The sequence below is a fragment of the Cupressus sempervirens genome, chromosome 7 (genome assembly GCF_028749045.1).
Source record: "Cupressus sempervirens isolate cs-2001-9-10 chromosome 7, ASM2874904v1, whole genome shotgun sequence".
NCBI classification, from domain to species: domain Eukaryota; kingdom Viridiplantae; phylum Streptophyta; class Pinopsida; order Cupressales; family Cupressaceae; genus Cupressus; species Cupressus sempervirens.
The window spans coordinates 327,667,081-327,691,823 of NC_143124.1; the positions used below are offsets into that span (position 1 = coordinate 327,667,081).

At 36.9% G+C, this 24,743-nt stretch overlaps 1 protein-coding gene across 2 annotated transcripts; it reads right to left on the reverse strand.

Moving 5' to 3' along the window:
- Positions 1–18,792: 18,792 nt before the first annotated feature.
- Positions 18,793–24,416, reverse strand: LOC149546754 (heat shock 70 kDa protein 5-like). 2 transcript variants are annotated; one of them, XM_089791340.1, is made up of 3 exons: positions 24,242–24,416; positions 23,270–23,394; positions 18,793–21,043 (listed from the first exon to the last, which is right to left on the reverse strand). In XM_089791340.1, exon 3 carries the CDS (start codon positions 20,991–20,993, stop codon positions 19,140–19,142), a length of 1,854 nt encoding a protein of 617 aa, XP_089647466.1. In that variant the 5' UTR covers positions 20,994–21,043; positions 23,270–23,394; positions 24,242–24,416; the 3' UTR covers positions 18,793–19,139. The 2 variants fall into 2 exon arrangements, with proteins under 2 accessions (XP_089647466.1, XP_089647467.1); XM_089791341.1 differs by lacking the exon at positions 23,270–23,394 and having other exon boundaries at positions 24,242–24,336.
- Positions 24,417–24,743: the final 327 nt, after the last annotated feature.

A 24,743-nucleotide genomic window follows, 5' to 3' on the forward strand; every position in this document is an offset into this window, starting at 1 on the left:
TGTCCCTAGGGGTCCTAGGACCCCTAGGGACATATCTCGTGATTTAATGGGTCAAAGGGGGTCATAGGGCACCCTATGACCCCCTTTGACCCATATTTACCATTATAATATGTCCCTAAGTGTCCCACGACCCTTAGAGACATATTTCGTCATTTAATGGGTCGTGGGGGATCATAGGTCAACCTATAACCCCCTTTCACATATATTAACCATTCTAATATGTCCCTAGGGGTCTTAGGACCCCTAGGGACATATGTCATTATTTAATAGGTCAAAGGGGGTCATAGTTCACCCTATGACCCCCTTTGACCTATATATACCATTCTAATATGTCCCTAGGGGTCCTACATATCTCATCATTTAATGGATCGTGGGGGGTCATAGGTCAACCTATGACCCCTTTCACACATATTAACTATTATAATATGTCCCTAGGGGTCCTAGGACCCCTAGGGACATATGTCGTCATGTAATGGGTCAAAGGGGGTCATAGGTCAACCAATGACCCCTTTTCACACATATTAATCATTCTAATATGCCCCTAGGGGTCCTACGACCCCTAAGGACATATGTCGTCATTTAATGGGTCAAAGCGGGTCATAAGTCACCCTATGACCCCCTTTGACCCATATTAACCATTCTAATATGTCCCTAGGGGTCTTAGGATCCCTAAGAACATATCTGATCATTTAATGGGTTGTGGGGGGTCATAGGTCAACCTATGACCCCCTTTCACACATATTAACCATTCAAATATATCCTTAGGGGTCCTAGGACCCCTAGGGACATATGTCATCATTTAATGGGTCAAAGGGGGCCATAGGTCACCCTATGACCCCTTTTGACCCATATGAACGATTCTAATATGTCCCTAGGGGTCCTAGGACCCCTAGGGACATATGTCATCATTTATTGGGTCAAAAGGGGTCATAGGGTGACCTATGACCCCCTTTGACCCATATATACAATTCTAATATGTCACTAGGGGTCTTAGGACCCCTAGGGACATATCTTATCATTTAATTGGTCGTGGGGGGTCATAGGTCAACCTATGACTCCCTTTCACACATATTAACCGTTCTAATATGTCCTTAGAGGTCATATGTCATCATTTAATTCATCAAAAGGGGTCACAAGTCAACCTATGGCCCCCTTTGACCCATATTAACCATTCTAATATGTCCTTAGGGGTCTTAGGACCCCTAGGGACATATCTCGTCATTTAATGGATCAAAGGAGGTCATAGGTCAACCTGTGACCCCCTTTGACCCATATTAACCATTCTAATATGTTCCTAGGGGTCCTACGACCCCTAGGGACATATGTCATCATTTCATTTGTCAAAAGGGGTCATAGGGTGACCTATGACCCCCTTTGACCCATATGAAAGATTATAATATGTCCTTAGCTGTCCTAGGACCCCTAGGGACATATGTCATCATTTTATGGATCAAAGGGGGTCATAGGTCACCCTATGACCCCCTTTGACCCATATGAACGGTTCTAATATGTCCCTAGGGGTCCTAGGACCCCTAAGGACATATCTCGTTATTTAATGGGTCAAAGGGGGTCATAGGTCACCCTATGACCCCCTTTGACCCATATTAACCATTCTAATATGTCCCTAGGGGTCCTAGGGACATATTTCATTATTTAATGGGTCTTGGGGGGTCATAGGTCAACCTATGACCCCCTTTCACACATATTAACCATTCTAATAACCTATGACCCCCTTTCTAATATTAATCATTCTAATATGTCATCATCTAATGGGTCAAAGGGGGTCATAGGTCACCCTATGACCCCCTTTGACTCATATTAACCATTGCAATATGTCCATGGGTCAGTGGGGGTCATCGGTCACCCTATGAGCCCCTTTGACCTATATTAACCATTCTAATATGTCCTTAAGGGTCCTAGGATCCCTAGGGACATATCTCATTATTTAATGGGTCAAAAGGGGTCATAGGTCAACCTATGACCCCCTTTGACACATATTAACCATTCTAATATGTCCCTAGGGGTCCTAGGACCCTTAGGGACATATGTCGTCATTTAATGGGTCAAAGGGGTTCATAGGTCACCCTATGACCCCCTTCTATATGAACAATTCTAATATGTCCCTAGGGGTCCTAGGACCCCTAGGGACATATGTCATCATTTAATGGGTTAAAGGGGGTTATAGGTCACCCTATCACCCCCTTTGACCAATATGAATGATTTTAATATGTCTCTAGGGGTCTTGGAACTCCTAGGAACATATGTTGTCATTTAGTGGGTCAAAAGGGGTCATAGGTCACCCTATGACCCCCTTTGACCCATATTAACCATTGTAATATGTCGCTAGGGGTCCTAGGACCCCTAGGGACATATGTCGTCATTTAGTGCGTCAAAGGGGGTCTATGACCCCCTTTGACTCATATATATTAATAATATACATATTTATTAATAACATATATATATATATATATATATATATATATTACGTTATTATATTACGTTATTATATATATTAATAACATATATATATATATATACATATATATGTATATATATATATATATGTATATATATATATGTATATATATATATATATATATAAATGTATTACATTATTATATTTAATGAAAATATTACGTTATTATATATATATATTAATAACATACATATTAATATAATAATATATAATACATATTATATATTTATATAATATATTACATTTTTATACATATATTATATTATTATACATATTAATATAATAATATATAATACATATTATATATATATATATATATATATATATATATATATATATATATATATTACGTTATTATATTTAGTAAAAATAATAATAATTATAAATTGTATTTATAGATTAACATAATATATTATTATATATTAATAGATTATATCTTATATCTTTACATTGCGTTATTATAAATATAATATATTAATATACATCTTTACATAGTAATATAGGTGAAATAATTTATAAATCATAAGCTATAACTTTTAAATGCAATTTCTCCTCCAAAATGGGTTGGGATTTGAAATTTCCCACCCAAATTCTACCGAAGCTTATCGGATATCCGATTTGAAATCATATATCCGATTAGGCTTGGTATTTACCAAGCCTACCCGGTCAACCCAAAAGACGTGTTTGAAGAGGGTTTTAGTGATACTCAAACTTTGGGTAGCCGTCTGACAATGTTATTTTGATCAAAATTGAATGAAACGAAAAGAGTTTTTTAATATCGCTCTCGAGATTCCATCAATATAATTTCTGTCAAATTTTGAGTTCGATAAGTATTTATTAGTTAATTATCAATGAAGATTATTGTAAAGTGTTGATTGACATACTGATTGAAAATAGCTATAACTTTCAAACGGTATAGTATTTTTTAAATCTAAAAATTGCGTCACATTCTATGCTTCGCCTAATATAAGAAAAAATAAATTTAAATTAAATTTGGTAAAATTTTCTATTAGTTAAGGTGCTCAGACACGAGACTCTTTTTTTCCGAAATTTTTTTGGTAGAAAATTCATATTTAATTATTTATTTGGAATAAAAATATCGAAAAATATGCGTCACATCCAAGCATGAGTCTACTTTTCATATCTATAATTATATTAAAAAAATATTATCATTTGATTTTGATTTTAAGGTGGTCAGACATACACCTACTTTTTATTTTGGCCCTGAAATTTTCGTGGTACTGCATTAAAATTTAAACTTTTGACAAATCAATTATTTTTTTCTTCTGATAAGGCCTAGTAGTTTGGAAACTACATTCAATTTCCTACAGACTATTTTCTTACAACTTTTTGATATAAAGTCCATAACCACTTCAAAATTATGTGTCAAGTTGACATAACCCTGATTTGATGATTTTTCACTGCCACTTAAGGCCATAGTTTGGTACACCATGATCTTGCACATGCCCGTCTGTCAAATCAAAACGTCAGTGTTTAGCCAACCAATAGATTGTAACCTTGACCTTAATCCAAATTAAACTGATAGAATATTGATAGTTCAAACAAAGGAGTTTTGGATTTACCGTTACTTATAGTTAACTTTCTAAAGTGTCTTAGGTACTATTACAGTTTCAGTAGATTTAATTTTTGTGGGTGTTAATGTTAAGACTCTTATTTTTGGCTCTGTATGAGGACAAACTACTTCCTTCAATTCTACAAAATTTTCAGTAATCTATTTCCTGCAACAAAAGTGTGCATCTCTGTATCAATACGGATCCAACTGAATCAAGGTGTTTTCTTAACACCTTACTCTTTCATTAATTTTCTCACCTTTTCAATTTCATACCATCTGCCAACTACAGCATAAATATTTCAGAGTAGCATGTAAGGTGTTATATTTTTAGGATTCAATTGAAAAAGATTTTTTGCCATAGATTCTCCTAGATCTACATGTTGTGCATTCTACAAGCACCAAAATGAATCATAGCATCTCTTTTAGTTTTTCTTGTGATAAAGTTGGAAGTTGTTTGTGCATATGATTCAAGATTTATGGATCAAAACTTATGTTGAACAATTATGTTTTCTATCTTCAAATGAGTTTTAAAAGATTTTGTTTCAGGTGTAATGACTTTGTGATTATGTATCTATATTCGAGATGTAAAAACAGTGCATGAGAAGTAATTAGTTATTATGAATGTTGTGTTGGTTGATAGTTATTATGAATGTTGTGTTGGCTGATCATTTTCAATGTTGTGTTGGCTGATCATTTTCTTAGTGCATGAGAAGTAATTAGTTATTATGAATGTTGTGTCGATTGATCATTTTCAAGAGACTATAATACACATGTTTTTAACTTACCCTCTGCAAATCTACTTTGTATGCAATACACAATAGTTGATGTCATAAACAGTGCTTCTGATGGGCATGGATAATGATGACGTTCAAGTTGCTGAAATGCCACCTTTTATGAAAAAGGTATTTTGGAAACCATGCATGGAATGTAAGCTTTTGGACTTGCTACATCAACAAGTCATGCTTCGAAGGAAAGGAGGAGGCTTCAAAAAAGAAGCTTGCACAGCTATTGAAAGAAAGTTCAATGCATATATGAACATGAGCTTGTCTAAGGACAATTTCAAGAATAAAATAAAAACTTAGAAACAAGGTTACAGAATAATGAAGGAGCTAAAAAATACTAGTGGGTTTGCGTGGAATGAGTCTATGCAATCTATGGATGATGATGAAACTGTTTGGGAAGAGTTGCTTAAGGTAACATGTCCATTTGAATATTTTAATGTTATTTAATGAGTGATTAAGTTATTATTAATAATCAAATGAATAATTCAATATCTTTGACAACATGCAGAGGAAGGAATTTAAAAGTGCAAAAGTGTTTTAAAAACAATCATTCCAATACTATAATGACTTGGCCTTGATTGTGGGAAATGATATTGTTGAGGGTGCCACTGTTGCCACCGCACAAGAAATAGGAGAAGGACACAATATGGATGAGACAGTAGATCTTGATGATGATTACGACAAAATTCATACACCTATTAGGGTCATTGTTGATTTGGATGCAGAAGATACAAGTATTCCAATGTCCAATCAATTTAGTACAACAATTGGGAAACATACTTGTTCAACATCATCCTTAAGGAGGCCGAAGAGGAAGAAGGCTAGTATGGCTAGTTCTATTGACGGTATGTCTCATTCAATCGATAAGCTAAATGAGACCCTCCTCAAGTCTCAAGTTATCGAATTGGGTGAAGAGCGTAAGACAAAAGATTTGGAAAATGTCTATGGTACACTAAAAGCCATTGGTGAACTTAGTATGGGTACTTTGATTATGGCATTTGATACCTTTGTGGCTGATTCTGATAGAGCCAAAGGGTTCTTGATAATGAATGATGATGAGAGAGTAGAATATGTTCGAATGAAGTTTTTAGGGATTTAGTTACTGTGTTTGACATAGTTATGACAATCATTTTATAACAGTTGGATGTTGCTTAATTTTGGTGGTTCACATCCCATTCGATGGATGTGACCAAGGATTTTCAAATTTTTGGCAAAAGTTTATTAAGACCTTTGAATTTTCATATAGAACATATATTAATGTTGACATTGTTAATTAAGTTTTGATGATCTAAATATAATCGTATGGTTTTATATATCCATCTATTGTTGACGATCATTATAGTCATTTCTATCTGCTTTTGAAAGTCTTATTGTTGGAGATCTTTTATTCAAGATTCTTTTAGTTATTGTTTGAGATGTGATGGTTGGAGAGATGTTGTTGACATGCTAGTTGGATATAACTATTGTTAACATGTTGGTTGGATATTAACCATCGTTAACATGCTGGTTGGATATTAATTGTTGTTAACATGCACGTTGGATTTTAACTGTTGTTGGCATGCTATTTGTGCTGCACAGTAGTTTGTTGACAACACTATTCATTTGATGTTTTTGGTTTAGTATGAGATGTCATAAGTTGTAGGTTTTCTACTAGAATAAACTTTAGATTGATGCTATTCTGTTATATCAGTATATTAGTTAATTACAACACTACTCATTTGATGTTTTTTGTTTGGTCTGAGATGTTATTATACTCGCAACTAAAATGAGATGTTAGCCTCTATTGAAGAGCACAAATGTTAGTAGCCTGTGTATGTATATATTAGAATTGATTGTTTAGTTTCTCTTGGCTTGAACAATGGCTGGAGATGTGGATTTAGAATCACTTAAACAGTGGTTGTAGGTGTGGTTGTAGCTGTTAAGATTTCTTCATCAAAACAATTGTTGAGAGCTCCATTTTGTTGTAAGCTATTGTGTGGTGGACTGCCCTTTTCTAGTGTTTTTATGGAGTGAATTTGTTACACACTGGTGGAGTAGATTGAATGATTTGATGAACCATTTTTACTGTTGGCTTTATTATACATTTTTTAATTCTTGTCCTCTAGTAGTTCTTTATTCATTACATCTTCCTAATCCTAAACACCCACATGTTTCATCTGATTCAGAGCCTCCACTAATGAAATACCAGTCTTTGAGTAGAGGCATATTTTATAGAGGAAGTGAACAATCTGATTATAACTCAGTTTGTTCAATTTAAACTATGACATAGTCTGTCCAACCAAGCAAACGTTGGGAAAAAGTTGTAGAAGTTGTATTAAATAAACTTTGTTATTTCTTCTAGCCATGGCCATTGTTTTGACGGATGTTCCATGAATTTGAAGCCACTTCTAGGTTGTTTGAACTTGAAAGAAACTTGTGTTTGCCCTTTTGCTGATTACTTGTCACCATGGGAGTGATTTTGAGTTGTTTGGATTCAAACATTGTACTCCTGTTGCATTTTTGGCTTTGCTCCTTATCATTCTTGAGCACTTTTGCTATTTTTTTGGGAAAAAAATTAAAGCCTTTTTTTTAATCAAATTTCTGAAGTGAAGTGATCTCATGCATATGCCTGCTCCTTTGTCTTTATAGCTGCGTGAAAATTTTCTAATCTTACCAATTTATTGATACAGGATACATGGTTGTGTATGAGTTGGACCTCGGTACATGGTGAAATGTTCATAGAATCAAGTAAATTTGAATTTGAATTTAGAAAATTGGTACCAAAGAATACATTTCACTCTTTCATGAATGATCTAAGTGGACTTTTGTGGTGATGTCCCTCTTTCTCTATTCCTATATAGCTCATATATCTCTCGTTCTCCCCCTTTTTTCTTCTTTCATACATCCTTTTGTATCTATCCCATAACACATTACTTTGTTATTACAAATGTTTTTTATGCTTGCATGTTCTTTTTTGGATGCTAAATTATTAAGCACATTTATTTTTCCATTAAGTTATATATAAAATCTCTAATTATTAGACTCTTAATTATAAAGCTCCATTAATTATTTAAGCTATCTATTTAAAAAAATTCCACAAAGCTATTAGTCATATTCTACACCATTTATAAGTTTCACAAGTTCACATGGAGCATCAAAAATTCAAATTAGTTCTTAGTAGGGGATCACATTAAAAATAACAACTTCAATTCTCATGGCTATGATTGACAATAATTTGTAGTACTACAAAAGACTCTAGAAACCATATTTAAATCTAAATTTTAAAATAGACGGTCCTTTAATTTTTTTAAGAGGGAAAGGTTACGAAGGTGTAAGATAATGTGAAATAAATATAATGAAATGTTTTAAAGTACAAGGTCATACCTATTAATCACATAAATATTTAATTAGTTGGACCTCAGTACATGGTGAAATGTTCATAGAATCAAGTAAATTTGAATTTGAATTTGAACTTACAAATTTGGTAACATAGAATACATTTCACTCTTTCATGAATGGTCAAGTGGATAGATTCATAGATTCTATGTAAAGAATGAATATATTATTAAATAAATTTCTAAAATCATACCATTTATCAATTAATGTTCATAAACATTCTACAATCACATAATGGAACAAAATTTATAAATTTTAAATATAAGTAACAATAATTTATAATTTTTTTGTTTTAATATTTTTGTATCTTAATCTCTTTAATATATTCAATAGAAAATAATTTAAAAATTAATTTTACATATATATTTTTTTGTATTATAAATCGAGAGTTCAAAAAAAAACACCAAAAAGAAGGGAGGAAGAGCCTCAACCAACTAATCGGAGAGTATGAAAAGATCCAGTCCACCAAGGACTACTAACCAAGATACATATTAACCAAAACTATACATATATACATGAGAACCAGAAATATACATCCAAAAGAAGCTAGTCCTGCAGAATAACATCTTCAAACTTATTGATCCAAGATGTCCATCCTAGAGGCCCTTCCATCCATATTGCTTTTTTCTGTTCCATCAGTTGGGAGAAGACATGGAGGTTATCATCACCAAGGTTTTTTGCTGCCTCTTATCTCTTGCAAAAGCTTTGCAAGAGCATCATCAAACACCACCTGTTTATCCACCTTGCTTGCCAGCTCATTCCCAATCTACCTTTCGTATATGAACATAGTAGCCTGACAATCCCACAAAAATCTAAGCAGCTTTCTTTTCTCCACATTCAGCACATAGCAAGCCTATGAGGAAATTTTAAAATGTATGAAATTTCTATGAAACCCAATAAGTGACCTGGTAATACCTTGGAACTTAGAATCATTTCTAAATTTCCATATATGCCAAAAGATGAGCAATGAGAGAACCTGCTAGAACAAGTTAGCATCTTTTCTAAGACCTTCAATCACACCAATAATAATATCCAAAGTGTAAACATAATTAGTAATGCATATACCAAACATGAGCCAAATTTCTCTAGCAAAAGAGCAATCAAAAAATATGTCTCATGGTTTCAAGAACTCTACAAATAGAACATATATCAAGATTGGCTTGCTGATTTCTAATGGGGAGTCTGTCCAACAGGAGCTGCCACTTAAAACATTTTATTTTGGGCTAGATAGGAGCTTTCCAAAGCTTATCAAACATTTTATGCCAATCTGAAGGGGTAAAGGAACAGTACCAAATGCTATTAAGGTGTTGGGAAACAGAGACATCATGATTAAGAAATTTGTAAATATCCTTAGCTTTAACGGAAGTGAGGAGAGATCCATCTTGCCACCTAAAGGAAAGAAAAACCGGTGAGAATCCACATTAGTATTACGAGGGAGGTTAAGGTGGGCACAGGCCAATTCAATAAGATTGTAGGTACGCTTATGAGAAGCAAGAATATCAAATTTATTGACAAGGATTTCCCAACTGATCAGCTGATTATGCTCAAGGATATCCATAATACAATTAATATTACATAAATATTATTAAAAAAATTACATATTATATAATATTAAAGAAAACACAACACATGATCAAAGATGGGAGATATAGGAAAAAATTATTTGATAAGTAAATTGCATGAATTGTTTCATTGTCATCTCTTCTTAAGATTGGGAAGAACATGCCACCACTGGATTTTCAAAAGATCCGCTCAATATTTCTCCAACATTAAATAATTGTAGCTTTCTTACGCTATCTCAATGTCATTTTTATAAGTACAACCACAATGAGGAAATTGATACATTTCAGAGAGGAGTTATGTATACTGCATTAACACTCTACTCGATTGGAAAGCTACCTAGCATATTCCCGAATTTATAACATTTAAATCTACAGAGAGTACACCCTAATGCACGTAAAGCAAGGTCTGCCAAGCAGAAGTTACAAAAGGATATGTTTCAGATCCATCCTGCAACATCATTATTGCACTGTTTCAGTGTAAACAAAGGATGCAAGTCCAGAGATTTTCAAAGAATGTTGGCATCCATATCTCAGAGATGAGGTTGTTTAAAACATGACAAAACTTTTAATTGTTAGAATAGAAAATACATGTTCCTGGAATCTGAAACTCTCTCTTGCCATCTTAAGTAAATATCCTCAATCAAATTTTGTCTCTCTGAAATGATAAAGAAGCCAGCGACAATACCTTTTGAGCAGATAATAAGGTCAATGGTGTCGATTTGCCTACAACGGGATTGTGAATTATGACCAGCTAAAGACGGGTTCCTGATTGATGTCACAGCCTCTTCACTTATTAGGAAATATGTTTTCAAAATAAGTGAAAATGGCACCAGATATCTGTATATATAAATGTTATACAGGTATTCCTTCAACTTCTAAATAAATTTGTATTTAAACATGAAAATCAGAACTATAAAGAAAGCACATCAAGACAAAACGAATGAATTGAACCCAAAAATAGCTTACCAGATGAACTCGTTCACAGTTGATAATGAAAAAATTATAACTAAATACGTAAACCAGAAAAAAAGTGATTTTTTTGTTTTTCAATTAAATTATGCGCTCATCTTTGACTTGTTTAGGCAATCCTACTTGAATTTTATAAACTATTGCATTCCCAACAAGATCGTGAACAACCACATTCTATATTTTTCTTCAGCAGATCACTCCTTAATGGTTTTCATTGTCACAATAAAGGTCGAACAAACATCTGGCCATTGAAACGTAAGATTTCAGAAGAAATTATGATGGCATTGGATCTCTTCTAGAGATCAGTAAGACTGATTTTAAGAGAGAGAGTTCTAAAATCATTATAATGGACGTTGCTGAGATAACCCTGACAGGTTATTGCTTTCTCCAGCACCAAAAAAAACTCTTTTTACTTCAGCTCTGATACCACTTTAATGACCCTAGCTATAAAGGTCACTAAATCCCAACATTGTACTGTGGAAATTCGTCAAATAGTTTGCAAACACTGAAATAACCCTGACCAAAATACTAAACTTCATGGGCTTGACATTTCGTCAAACAGTTGGCAAGCAAGGTTGACATTCCGTTAAACAGTTAGATGACTAGCTCTGATACCACTGAATGACCCTTTAAGCACCAAAAATCTTAAAACTTCAAAGGTTTGACATTTCGTCAAACACTTGGCTTGTAGTAGAAGACTTTTAGTTGGTTTCAGTATGTAGTGAAATATAACTAACAATATTAGTACTAACAACAATATTCAGTAAATCCTATTACCACCTGCTACTAATGACTGAACTGTTACATTCATGCCGATTGCAGATTACAATACAATGTCTTAACCCTTACAATCAAATTAATGAATAACAGTGGTTGATTAAGGAATGTACTGGATTGTATTGACAAGGAAAATACAACATGTCACTCTTTAACTTCCTACTCAAATATCAAAAACCTGGAAAGCGCTGCCATAACAGATATGAAGAAAAAATGCACTCCTCATTTCCCAATACTGAGATACCGATCACAGACCTTGCTATGTGAACGCAGCCCAGAGTTTGCAGATTCATTGTTTGTTCAGGAAAGATTCTCATTACAAGCAAATCCTTCAATATTTAATAATTGAATACAGAGCCCGGACATAATATATATATATATCTAAAGCAATGTCAAAGAGGAAACCTGAATTTTTCTGAGTCTTGATTCCAATCGATCTCCGCCTGCTCTGGAAAAGATCGCATTTGCCACTTGACCCCTGCAAAATTATCCTCTCCAACTGCTGCACGGGTTCTTTGTCGACTGTCACCACAATCTTAAAATCGGAGCTGTTGACCCGTGATGGTTTCTTTGCCCAAATGGTTCTGTTAACCCGTCCTCACCAAGATCGCGCCTTCCACAAACTGTAATGAAGATTCAATACATGACGCCATCCTCTGGTCTTAATTCGGCAGACCTTATAAGCCGCCTCCTGCCCTTGATTGGTTTCAGCGCCTGCACAAAAATGGATGCCGTAGTTAATGACAACACCCAAACAATGTTGCTGCTGTCGCCGTTGTGGAGTCCCGACAGGGTGCGAAAGTGCTGCGGATTTGCCTACGTTGGTCACCCAATTGGGATTCCTGTAGTAGCTGTCGGCTCATAGATTGCTAAATCCGATAACTCCAGAGATAATGCGTCCTCAGTAACAATGGATCAACCAATATATATATATATATACGTTTAAGTGTGGCAAACTTCGATGTGATGACAGGAGCTCATCAACCATACAAATCATCAATCCTGCGATATCTTGATATGTTGACCACAATCGGATTCTTGTCTTTTAACTCTCTTCCCAGCTCCTCTTCGACTTTCCACTCAATACTGCAATAGTTTGTCTAAATGACAATTAATTCCGCTCTAGCTAACCTTCCAATAATCAATGATCCTCAGATTTGACCTTAGGCCACAGATTTTGTCCCTGATGAAATGACTGAAACGTCACCTCCAATTTGCAATAATTCAGATGATATTTCACACCCTCAAAATTGCGTACCAATTGAGAGTTTTCGTTCTCAATGGCCAACTGTGACAATTGCGAAAACCCTAGGTTCCACAATGCACCTGTGATTGAATCACAATCTGAAAAAATCAAAGAGAGATAATCAACTGCCTGATTCGAATGGAGCCCTGGGGTGCCTATTTATTCTTTTCTCTCCATCCTCTCCAGAGACTTCTAGAACATTTTTGATCTTATCCCTCAAGTGACTTTATTAAATATTTTTATAATCCAAGTCACTTTATTAAATATAAAGTTATCTTTTAATATTTATTTATTTAATTAAAATAATTAATTAGTCGTCCTTGGACAACCAGATTAATTAAATTAATTAAATTGAACTGTCACCAGAAAATTGGGGACATGACAGTCCGCCCTTCCTGAAATTGCTTGTCCCCAAGCAATGGCTGAACCATGAACCAATCAGTCTTCCTGGATCCCAAATGTAAATCTGTGTATCATCCCAATCCGCATCATACTCCCGTGGAGAAATCATCAATACCAGTAACTGAGAAACTATACTCAACATCCAAACAACTGACACTTTTGATGAAATCATCTGAAAACCAACTGTAGATGCCGGTAGAAGAAAACATTCTGCGGAACTCAAGCCAACTGAAACATCAACTCTATCAAAACTCAAGCCCCTGTCAAAAAGACACCTGCACCCAACTGCATTGTAGATATGACAACAGCCATAGGTACCTGAATCACTGCCATCAAATCCGATCTCTGAAAAACTGCTCCGGGTGTGTCGATGCTGCAGGCTGAGTAACTTGCTACTACCAACTTTATTTTCAAAAGATGGTGCCAATCTATCCCCTAATGGATGGTAAGAAACTGGAGCCAATCTACATCTGTGTGAAATAAAATCTTCTATCTCTGTGTCAAAAGAAAAATGATGAGCGTACCCTACCATATAATGCCGGTAAGAACCTCCAAACTCTGTTGCTGGCTCATCATCACTGAACTGGGAATCAACAGATGGCTCCATTTTCTGACTCCAAGTGACTGTAGGCTGGCTAGGATCCCGTGCATTCTGCTCGACAAACCCCTCCTCGAGATCCCTGTGAGGTAGCATAGTAGAAAGGACCCCTATGATCTTCTTAACCAATCTGCAAATAACACTAGTATCATGGATGAGAACACCTTCTGTCACTTGAACACATGCACTATCCAACAAATACTTCATGAACGGTTCAGTGCAGTAAAAATTATATGAGGAAACATTAACATACTCCCCTTTACACCACAACTGGTCCTCTTGTAAGGGTGGCATACTCAACTGTACCACACTATCAACTATCTGAGAAGAATCAATCTGGAAACTTGACTCTACCGGTATCCCGAACTCATTAGAACCAGCTACTACCAAATCCTGAATATGTGTGTCAGCATCAACAATATGCTCCTTAGTAGTAACTGCGGAAGTGTACTTACCATCATCCACCTCAGTAGTCAAATGAACTGGTGTTGGGGCTGGTCTTGATCGCAAATGCTCCAACTCCACGGTCACCTTCTTCAATTGAAACTGCGACTTCTGTAGATCCTACCGTGTGTCCTCTAACGCCTCAGTAGTTGCTATGAGCTCTTGGAAAAGCTCACTCACCTCCTCTTCACGATCCAAGAGTGCCTCATAGGCTGTACTTCCCCACTCAACCAAGTGATCACGGTCGGCTACCAATCGTAAATAATCCTGCTTCAAAATCCGAACAGCTTCACACAAGGCATGAATCTCTGCCAAAGAAAAGTAACCACCGCTAGACTTATCTGTCATAGAAGAACCCCAACCAGTAACAGCCAACAACTGACGAGCAGTATCAAAATGCTCACAAGCGATAGCAGTGTCTCGTTCACTAACTTTCAACTGGCTAATCACATGATGGCTCTGGCTGAACTGTCTCCAACAATCTTCTTCTGGAGCTCTTAAAGGAGTATCCTCAATATTAACATCCATATCTCGTGAATCATCTCCAGGGTCCATATCAATATCCAAGGTGTCAAAATTTGTAGTTCTGCTATCAAGCTCTTCTGTACCCAAAGAAACTGTCAAAGAAGCTGTGTCTTCAAAACTGTCCATTTCATCCTCCTGGATGTCATCAAGGCCAAAATGATCCTGGGACTCATCCGTACATGATTGCAAATATGAAAAATCTTCAACACCTTTCAGCAAGGATGGTCGACTGGAAATATGAACCAAACCCAACAACAGTGCATAAAAACTAATACCAACATCGGACAAACTGCTGGCACAAGGAAAGACAACACCGTGTATTCTGCTAATCAAATCCATGATAGCATCCAAGCAATCATTGCTACCATTAAAACATCTCCAGTTAATTGAATCCCAAATGTTGCTGAAACATTCTTGAGTCCATATCCGTAAACAAGAAACAGCTGGTAACTCAAGCAAACTCCTTACCTGAGTAATGTGACCAATACCAACTAACTTCACATACCTGTTTGCCATTGTCCTTGTATCCTAGATGTGAATGCAAGATGAACTCGTAACATTATTAGCTACCATATATGATCCGTCAAATGTAGAAAGCTGAGTGTTAGACGTACCAGATGAAATTAAACTTAGCTCCATGCCATGCTCATTCTCATGTCTCTCCCAGTCCTGTAATGCCAAAGTTGCTCGAGTGTCCTCAAGCTCGCAAGAAAGCTTGACAACTTCCTCCTCCTTCCTCCTCAAGGCATCTGAATAATCTTTGGTAAGGCTAAGAAGATGGTCACGGTCTAATAGAAGATGTAAATAGCTCAACTTCGTCTTTCCCATTCCTTCACCAATTGCATGTAAGTCACAGCAAGAATAATTTGCCTGAACTCCCTTATGTCTTCCTTGTAACTGAATCATCTGGATGTGCTCTTCTAACATCTCCCGCATCCTGTCATGATGAGATAAAGAAGCCACAATACTATCTTTGCTTACCTTCAGCTGGCTGGACAAATCATGTAAGTACTGCCATTCTCATCCTCATGTGACGAAGCATCTAACTGAGCCTGGTACTCTCTGTCAGCAAAATCATAAATGCTCGATGTCTGCTCATTTTCACCAGGTATCTCATCACCATGCACAATGACATCTTCATCATCATCTGAACTCACTTTACTGTAATCATTGCCTGTCGGAACCAAACTACCTTGAGTACCTGAGGCATCACCTTTGGGAAACCCGTATTCAGCTGTCTCAACTTGAGTATCAAGTTGACAGTTACTATCCATCAGCGTAATGTCCTTCACTGCTTCTTCCTGAGGCTGAACTGGAACCTCTGACCGGTTGCACACTTGTTCCTCAAATTCCTCATTAAGGTTCCTAGTAACATCTCTCATTGTATCAGTCAACGCTTTGTGTGAAGGTTTGACAAAATGAAATCCAGTTGATTTATTCACCTTAGCTGGGACGGACAGCCTGTCAAGCATACGGTGGTGTTTAACCAATAGTTCAGACATGTTATGTTTGATTTTTCTGAGCTCATCCTGAATGCCTGAATAGTCCTCCTTTCCAAAATTTCAACTCTGAATACTGCATCTATTACTTGTCCGAGATTGTGTCCTTGGAGACTTTGTGCTGTACCTGTCCATCTTGGTTGAAGTAGAGTGCTGATCACTCATGTAAGTCGGTTCTCACCCCACAGGATGGCAAGAAAACCGGCTCTGATACCACTGAGATAACCCTGACAGGTTATTGCTTTCTCCAGCACCAAAAAAAACTCTTTTTACTTCAGCTCTGATACCACTGTAATGACCCTAGCTATAAAGGTCACTAAATCCCAACATTGTACTGTGGCAATTCATCAAATAGTTTGCAAACACTGAAATAACCCCAACCAAAATACTAAACTTCATGGGCTTGACATTTCGTCAAACAGTTGGCAAGCAAGGTTGACATTCCGTTAAACAGTTAGCTGACTAGCTCTGATACCACTGAATGACTCTTTAAGCACCAAAAATCTTAAAACTTCAAAGGTTTGACATTTCGTCAAACACTTGGCTTGTAGTAGAAGACTTTTAGTTGGTTTCAATATGTAGTGAAATATAACTAACAATATTAGTACTACCAACAATATTCAGTAAATCCTATTACCACCTGCTACTAATGACTGAACTGTTACATTCATGCCGATTGCAGATTACAATACAATGTCTTAACCCTTACAATCAAATTAATGAATAACAGTGGTTGATTAAGGAATGTACTGGATTGTATTGACAAGGAAAATACAACATGTCACTCTTTAACTTCCTACTCAAATATCAAAAACCTGGAAAGCGCTGCCATAACAGATATGAAGAAAAAATGCACTCCTCATTTCCCAATACTGAGATACCGATCACAGACCTTGCTATGTGAACGCAGCCCAGAGTTTGCGGATTCATTGTTTGTTCAGGAAAGATTCTCATTACAAGCAAATCCTTCAATATTTAATAATTGAATACAGAGCCCGGACATAATATATATATATCTAAAGCAATGTCAAAGAGGAAACCTGAATTTGTCTGAGTCTTGATTCCAATCAATCTCCGCCTGATCTGGAAAAGATTGCATTTGCCACTTGACCCCTGCAAAATTATCCTCTCCAACTGCCGCACGGGTTCTTTGTTGACTGTCACCACAATCTTAAAATCAGATCTGTTGACCCGTGATGGTTTCTTTGCCCAAATGGTTCTGTTAACCCGTCCTCACCAAGATCGCGCCTTCCACAAACTGCAATGAAGATTCAATACATGACGCCGTCCTCTGGTCTTAATTCGGCAGACCTTATAAGCCGCCTCCTGCCCTTGATTGGTTTCAGCACCTGCACAAAAATGGATGCCGTAGTTAATGACAACACCCAAACAATGTTGCTGCTGCCGCCGTTGTGGAGTCCCGACAGGGTGCGAAAGTGCTGCGGATTTGCCTACGCTGGTCACCCAATTGGGATTCCTGTAGTAGCTGCCGGCTCATAGATTGCTAAATCCGATAACTCCAGAGATAATGCGTCCTCAGTAACAATGGATCAACCAATATATATATATACGTTTAAGTGTGGCAAACTTCGATGTGATGACAGGAGCTCATCAACCATACAAATCATCAATCCTGCGATATCTTGATATGTTGACCACAATCGAATTCTTGTCTTTTAACTCTCTTCCCGGCTCCTCTTCGACTTTTCACTCAATACTGCAATAGTTTGTCTAAATGACAATTAATTCCGCTCTAGCTAACCTTCCAATAATCAATGATCCTCAGATTTGACCTTAGGCCACAGATTTTGTCCCTGATGAAATGACTGAAACGTCACCTCCAATTTGCAATAATTCAGATGATATTTCACACCCTCAAAATTGCGTACCAATTGAGAGTTTTCGTTCTCAATGGCCAACTGTGACAATTGCGAAAACCCTAGGTTCCACAATGCACCTGTGATTGAATCACAATCTGAAAAAATCAAAGAGAGATAATCAACTGCCTAATTCGAATGGAGCCCCGGGGTGCCTATTTATTCTTTTCTCTCCATCCTCTCCAGAGACTTCTAGAACATTTTTGATCTTATCCCTCAAGTGACTTTATTAAATATTTTTATAATCCAAGTCACTTTATTAAATATAAAGTTATCTTTTAATATTTATTTATTTAATTAAAATAATTAATTAGTCGTCCTTGGACAACCAGATTAATTAAATTAATTAAATTGAACTGTCACCAGAAAATTGGGGACATGACAGTTGCAGAGTTTGAGATCCCTATTTCCGATGTCATAATGGATGGATTTTATCTGGAGCCATAAAATTGACGAGAAAATAGGATTCAGGAACAACATCCTAGCACCTTGTTGGTGTACATAATATCTCAATCAAATGCCGCTATGGATTCATGTGTATCCTGCGAGACACTGCATAAACAATGTTTCAGATTTCTGAGATCCCGGCACCATTTTCTTTCCCTACACCGTTTTGGCCTTTTCAGGCGTCCGACAACATCGGAAACTCTGAAAATTCCAACGGAAGTCTCCTAGGGAGAAAGCCTATCAGCTTAAAATTTGTGTCCTTGTTTTAATTAAATCAAATCTGGTAAAAGTTTAACAGAATCGTTTTTCTCCTAAGAGATGCAGGACATATAACAATTGCGGTTTAACTATATATTATTTTCCCTACATGCAAATCAATTCTTGAAATTCTAAATTCATTTTATTTCCTCAAGCCAAACTAGGATCGAGCAATTGTGTGCTAAGGAGGCTAGTTTACTGTTGTCAAGTAAACTTATTGCTTGTTAATGGAATGCAAAATGCAACCTCAATACTTGGCGGAGAAAAAACATCTGCTAATCTAGGAAACGTAGATGCCAAGCCGACTGAGCTCTCTAATAGGAGACTAACTAATTTAAAGTGGCACCAGAGTTGGAAGTTGAAGTTGTGAAGCTATTAAAAAGGCATTCCACCTCTTCCAATTTCTTCTTGAAATCCCCAGTGTCTGCATCATGATTCTGTTCTATCCAATCGATTGTTGATTTTGTGACACACTCAAATTTGTTGGCTTCTGCAAATGCTATAGTTCCTCTGAGGCTCTGCTCTCTTGCTCTATTCCTCTTTGCGTACACAAGGTTTTCCAATGCATGTCTTGCTTGGTGATGGAGAGCAACCTGTTCATCTTCGCCTTTGTATCTTTCTGCGTCAAACTTCATTCTAGCGATTTCATCCTTACTCAGCCCACAATTGTCCCTGCTAACTATTATGCTCTTTTCAACTGCTACCCTGTTTTTGGCCAAGACTTTTAGTATCCCATTGGTATCTATTTCGAAACATACGTCCACTGTTTCTTTTCCCCATAGATCTGCTGGTATACCACGCAGATAGAATCTTCCCAGCAAATTATTGCCACTAACAGTAAACCTCTCGCCTTCATAGACAGAAATTCTCACAACTGTTTGATAGTCGGAAGTAGTGATGAATGTCTCTACTTTCTTCACAGGGATACGGGTATTCTTAGGAATTATCACACTCATCATAAATCCACTTACTGCAATGCCCAAACTCAAAGGAGTGACATCTTGAAGAACTACACCTGAACATTGGCCAGTCAAAACAGCAGCCTGTACAGCAGCTCCATAAGCCACAGCCTCATCTTGATTGATGCTTCTGCAGAGCTTCTCCTGTCCAAACAGCCCTTCAATCAACTGTTGTAACTTTGGAATCCGGGTGGAGCCTCCAACCAGAACAACTTCATCAATTTCATTTGCTGCCATTTTCGCATCCACTAAGCACAGTTTCACACCATCAATGCATTTGCTGAAGAGATCATTGTTAAGGTCTTCAAACTTGGCTCTACTAATTTTGGAATAGAAATCGGTACTTCCACAAAGGCACTCAATATCGACAGTTGTTTCTGTAGCAGCAGAAAGGCTTCTTTTGGCCTTCTCGCATGCTGTACGGAGCCTGCGAAGTGCTTTAAGATTCCCACCAATTTGCTTTTTATGCTTCCTCTCGAATTCCTCAATTAAATGATTAAGTAACCTAGTATCAAAATCTTCACCACCCAGATGAGTGTCTCCTCCAACTGCTCTCACTTCAAACGAGCCCCTTCTGACAGTAATAACAGAAACATCAAACGTGCCTCCTCCAACATCAAAGACAAGGATACTCTTACCTCTGGTTAAAGAGTAAGTCTTGGTATCTAACCCATAAGCTATGGCTGCAGCATTTGGTTCATTGAGAAGCTGCAGCACATTGATCCCAGCCACCTGTGCAGCATCCATTGTAGCCTGTCTCTGGGAATCGTTGAAGTAGGCCGGCACAGTGATTACGGCATTCTTTACTTCACAATTAAGGAACGTTTTTGCAATCTCTTTCATCTTGACCAGAACCATGGCTGAAATTTCTTGAGGTGCAAAAGTTTTAGACTCACCTCTGTAGGTGACCTGTATCTCAGGTCTCCCATTGCTTCCTTCAACAACAGAGAAAGGCCAATGGGATATGTCACTTTGTACTACAGGATCAGAAAACCTTCTGCCCATCATTCTTTTCACATCATATATTGTATTCTCCAGGTTGGATACAATTTGATGCTTGGCGCCCTCACCTACCAGTCTCTCTGTTTCGTTGAAGGAAACAATGGAGGGAGTGATTCTATTGCCTTGCTCATTTGTTATGATTTCAATTCTATCATAATGCCAAACAGCTACACAGCTGTAGGTGGTGCCTAGATCAATGCCAACACCTTTATCTCTTGTCATGTTTGTGCTTTGCAACACCAATTCACGGTTTAACTGGATGTATACTCCACCTGCAGCACAGTAGTAAGGTACTCATTAGTCGCTCAAGCGAAATTAGAATCTATGGTACTGTAGATCACACAGGTCAGGTTGGAGGATCTACTAGTTAAATACTCTACCTCTATATTTTTCAACATCTTACATGACAATTTTAAATCTAAGTATTGTAGAGTAGCTTATTTGCTAAATTTCTTTCTTATAACTAGTCAGATGTGATATCAGATAAATGTTTGGTATGGAAAGAAGCCTATGTTGTTAGATGAGGTTGTAGCAAGAAACCAAGCCTACGTTGTTAGAAAATATAATGTCAGATATATGTTTGGTAAGAAAACAAGTCTATGTCGTTAGATGAGGTTGTAGCAAGAAAACAAGTTTATGTTGTTAGATGAGGTTGTAGCAAAATTACATACAAAGAAGGAAATAATGTTGGCAAAAGAATATTTCAATCTAGATCTAATCTAGGAGTTTTTTAATTGAAGTATTGAAGTAAAACAATATTTTCAAGCAGGCGCCTTTGAGAACTAAAATGTAAACTTCTAGATGATTCTCTCTTTGAAAGAAAAAGGAAATTCAAAATGATCCTCACTAAAACATTGGTATTTTCAATGGGATGGAATCATTCCCATAAGACATAGTTGGCCCATCTTTTCTAAATAATTTATAATTTGAAAGGTGATATGAAGAAGAAATTTGAAGATTTTGGAAAACAACATACCTACTCCCTATGCAATAAAAATTCCAAGGGCAATCATTGAGCAACCAAAACACCATTTCAAAAGGGAATGATCGAAAAACTTTAGAAAGAAATAACGAGACACGAGATAGAAATTGTGAGAGTAATTCCAGTCATCCACCTGCGGATAATAAATAAAATTCTAAATTCCCTGTGGTAGCTGCGTGAGGGAACTGGGAAGATTTTTCGGATGTGCTGTGCAAGGTGCCCAGGCAGTAGGAGAACACAAATTTGAAATGTAGCCCAGAGGTTTGAAGCTGTAAATTGAACTCTGGAAAATGTTCTGACACTATTATTGTATGCTGATTTTGACTGTTAGAAAGAAACATAAGTTCTTAGTGCTGTTATTCTTCAATGATTTTTGCTATTAGAAGCTGCTGGGTTTGGTGGCCTTTACCTGGGTTCCCAATTCCACACTGCATCAATTTCTACCGTGGTTTGCAGCCCTATGCAGTGTAAACGTATTCATCTCAGATTCTAATGACTGACTACCATGGTTTGAGGCCATATGTTGCGACTTCTAGCAAGTTTCTTACTTCTTTTATTTATTCACTTGTACAATTTTCTACCTTACCGATTTCCAAGGAACTCTTTTCTGACATCGAACTTGTGTTGCTCATACCAATCTGCTGTGTAATGGTACCCATAGTTCTTTCTCCATTAGAGGAATGAGTACATATCCTGTAACTCTGATATCTCGCCGTCAGCCATAATGGTAAAATAGCCATGTACATCATACCATGGCATGGCCTGCTGCCACTTAATGGATTCTCCAGTTATGATGGAATCTGAGATGCCCAAAGTTTAGTTTAGCCTTCATAACATATTATAAGTTAGGATTTGATTGGCCATTTTAACCAGTTGATCCAATCAGTTCGCTTACTCTGTTCAACGGCTCCCAGAAAAAATTTCCGAGAGTTGTTCATGTCCTGCATACATTTTACTTTGACCTTTTAAGATATCTACAATTATCATCCCTTTTAGGTTTTCACATGGCCAGGGTTCGTTACCAAGAAGCATACCTACTTGGATCCAGTTTATTAATGTTTATATCTGTTGAAGGTTACCTAGAGCTTTGTATGTAGTATAGGGAGTAACATTTAAATGATTCAACTTTGCACTGTGGAGCAATCATTCATACAGAATTGGAACAAATAAACATTTGAATTCAAATAAAACAGACTTTATACCCTCTTCTGATGTAGAATTTGGGTCGCAAGCTAACTAAGTTCAACTAATAAAATTAAAACCGCCCTTATCAGGTACAACATTATAAAAAGTTAAGAATTCTTCTATCAACGCGTAGAAACAGTTAATCCAGGCTTCCTTGCCAACAGTGAAGGCTTCTTAGCACAGATAGGGGCAGCAGTGAAGACTTGGGTCCCAACCTAATCCCAAACCGAGGTCTGATGGACTGTACCATCTTCACCATGAACTAACACCAGACTATAACACGTACTTGTAAGCGGACTTTTAACACAATGATGGATTGTACCATAAGTACCTTTGAGTTAGCCAGTGAAATTTGCCACTGAGTCTTTATCATGTAGCTCGGCCTCTGCAAGTAAGCAGCTCAGCAATAAAGTTTAAACAAATGTAATTTCAAACTCAACTTTCACATTGCAGTCCCTACAAGAATACAAAAACGATTAGAACATGCATCCCCAATATCTGTACAGTCCCCTTGGGTTGGGGTTTCACGATTTCACAATCTATTTAAAGAAGCAGGGATTTTCAGGAAGTAAAAAGCAATATGCTATTGAATTAATCAAGATTTATTTTGTATAGGAGCTCCCCTCACTTTTTAGGCAAACTCTAATGAGAGTAGAAATTTCTCCCCCGACTGAGATTTTTTCGTGACATTTATTAATCAGCTGAGATTTTAGTTTCCCATCAGGACTAAAATATCCGTACCCTACCCTACCACTGCTAACACAGTGATATCATCATTGTCAGGGTATTATCCTGACAAGATTGGCAGTCAAGGAGGTTGATAAGGAGAACCTAGTTTGGCAACAAACAAGATTCCATGGGGCTAATATGAGAGAAAACAAGGATAAGTATGACAGAGAATTACGTATTACAGAGATTTGAGTTGCGGTATATGAATATTAGTGATACGTATTGACACAGAAACCCTAAAGCTTCAAGCGTTCATAACAACATCAAATGCATAACCTCAATAACTGTGAAGGCATAACCAGGGCGACCCGATAATCACACTACCAATGAGCCTCATTGTAATAACAATGTTATCAATTCAAAGGTGATGAGCAATAAGCAACCACAACTATCGTAACATAGAGTAAAAATAAACCTAAGCAAGCACTTGGATACAGTAAGAACAAACCCTTGAACTCTATCCACTGTGTTAAGAATACTACAGGAAAACATTTAAAACCCTTCTTTTTTGCCTAATTGTGAAACAAACATTTTCCAGTTTCCATTTCTTGAAAAAACAGAGTTAGAATCTTACCCGGAACCCACAACAATCTCCTTTTAGTGCAAACAGGTCACAGAAAGACCACCTAATTTTTCAGCTCAAAAAACCTTCCGCTACTGTCTGAACAAAGTCTTAGCATATCATTTTTATATATAACGGAGCGCTTTCCGCGCGGGAACATTTACAACACTTCTAACAAACCTCCTGACGTGTCATGCAAAAGGAGCTCTCCAGTCAACCCACGTCTAACTGCGTCTATAGGATGTGCAAATTTAGCTTGTCGAGGAAGTAACCCCGGAGATCTTGGAAAGCGGGACAGAACACATGACAAATGCAACTAAAACATGCAACTGATACAAAATGTTGTATTAGATCATAAACTTAAACTACTTGCTGTAATAGTTAAAAACAATTCTTTCTCCTTCGTATATTAGTCTACTAAAAAAATTCAACTTCCACTATAATTCTCCCAATATTGGGAGAGAGACCACGCCTTAATTGGAGAGTTCCTTTCATTATTATTAGTGCTTGAATC

Coding starts and splice junctions, on each gene's coding strand:
- LOC149546754 (XM_089791340.1), bottom strand. CDS start 20,993: ATGACAAGAGATAAAGGTGTTGGCATTGATCTAGGCACCACCTACAGC.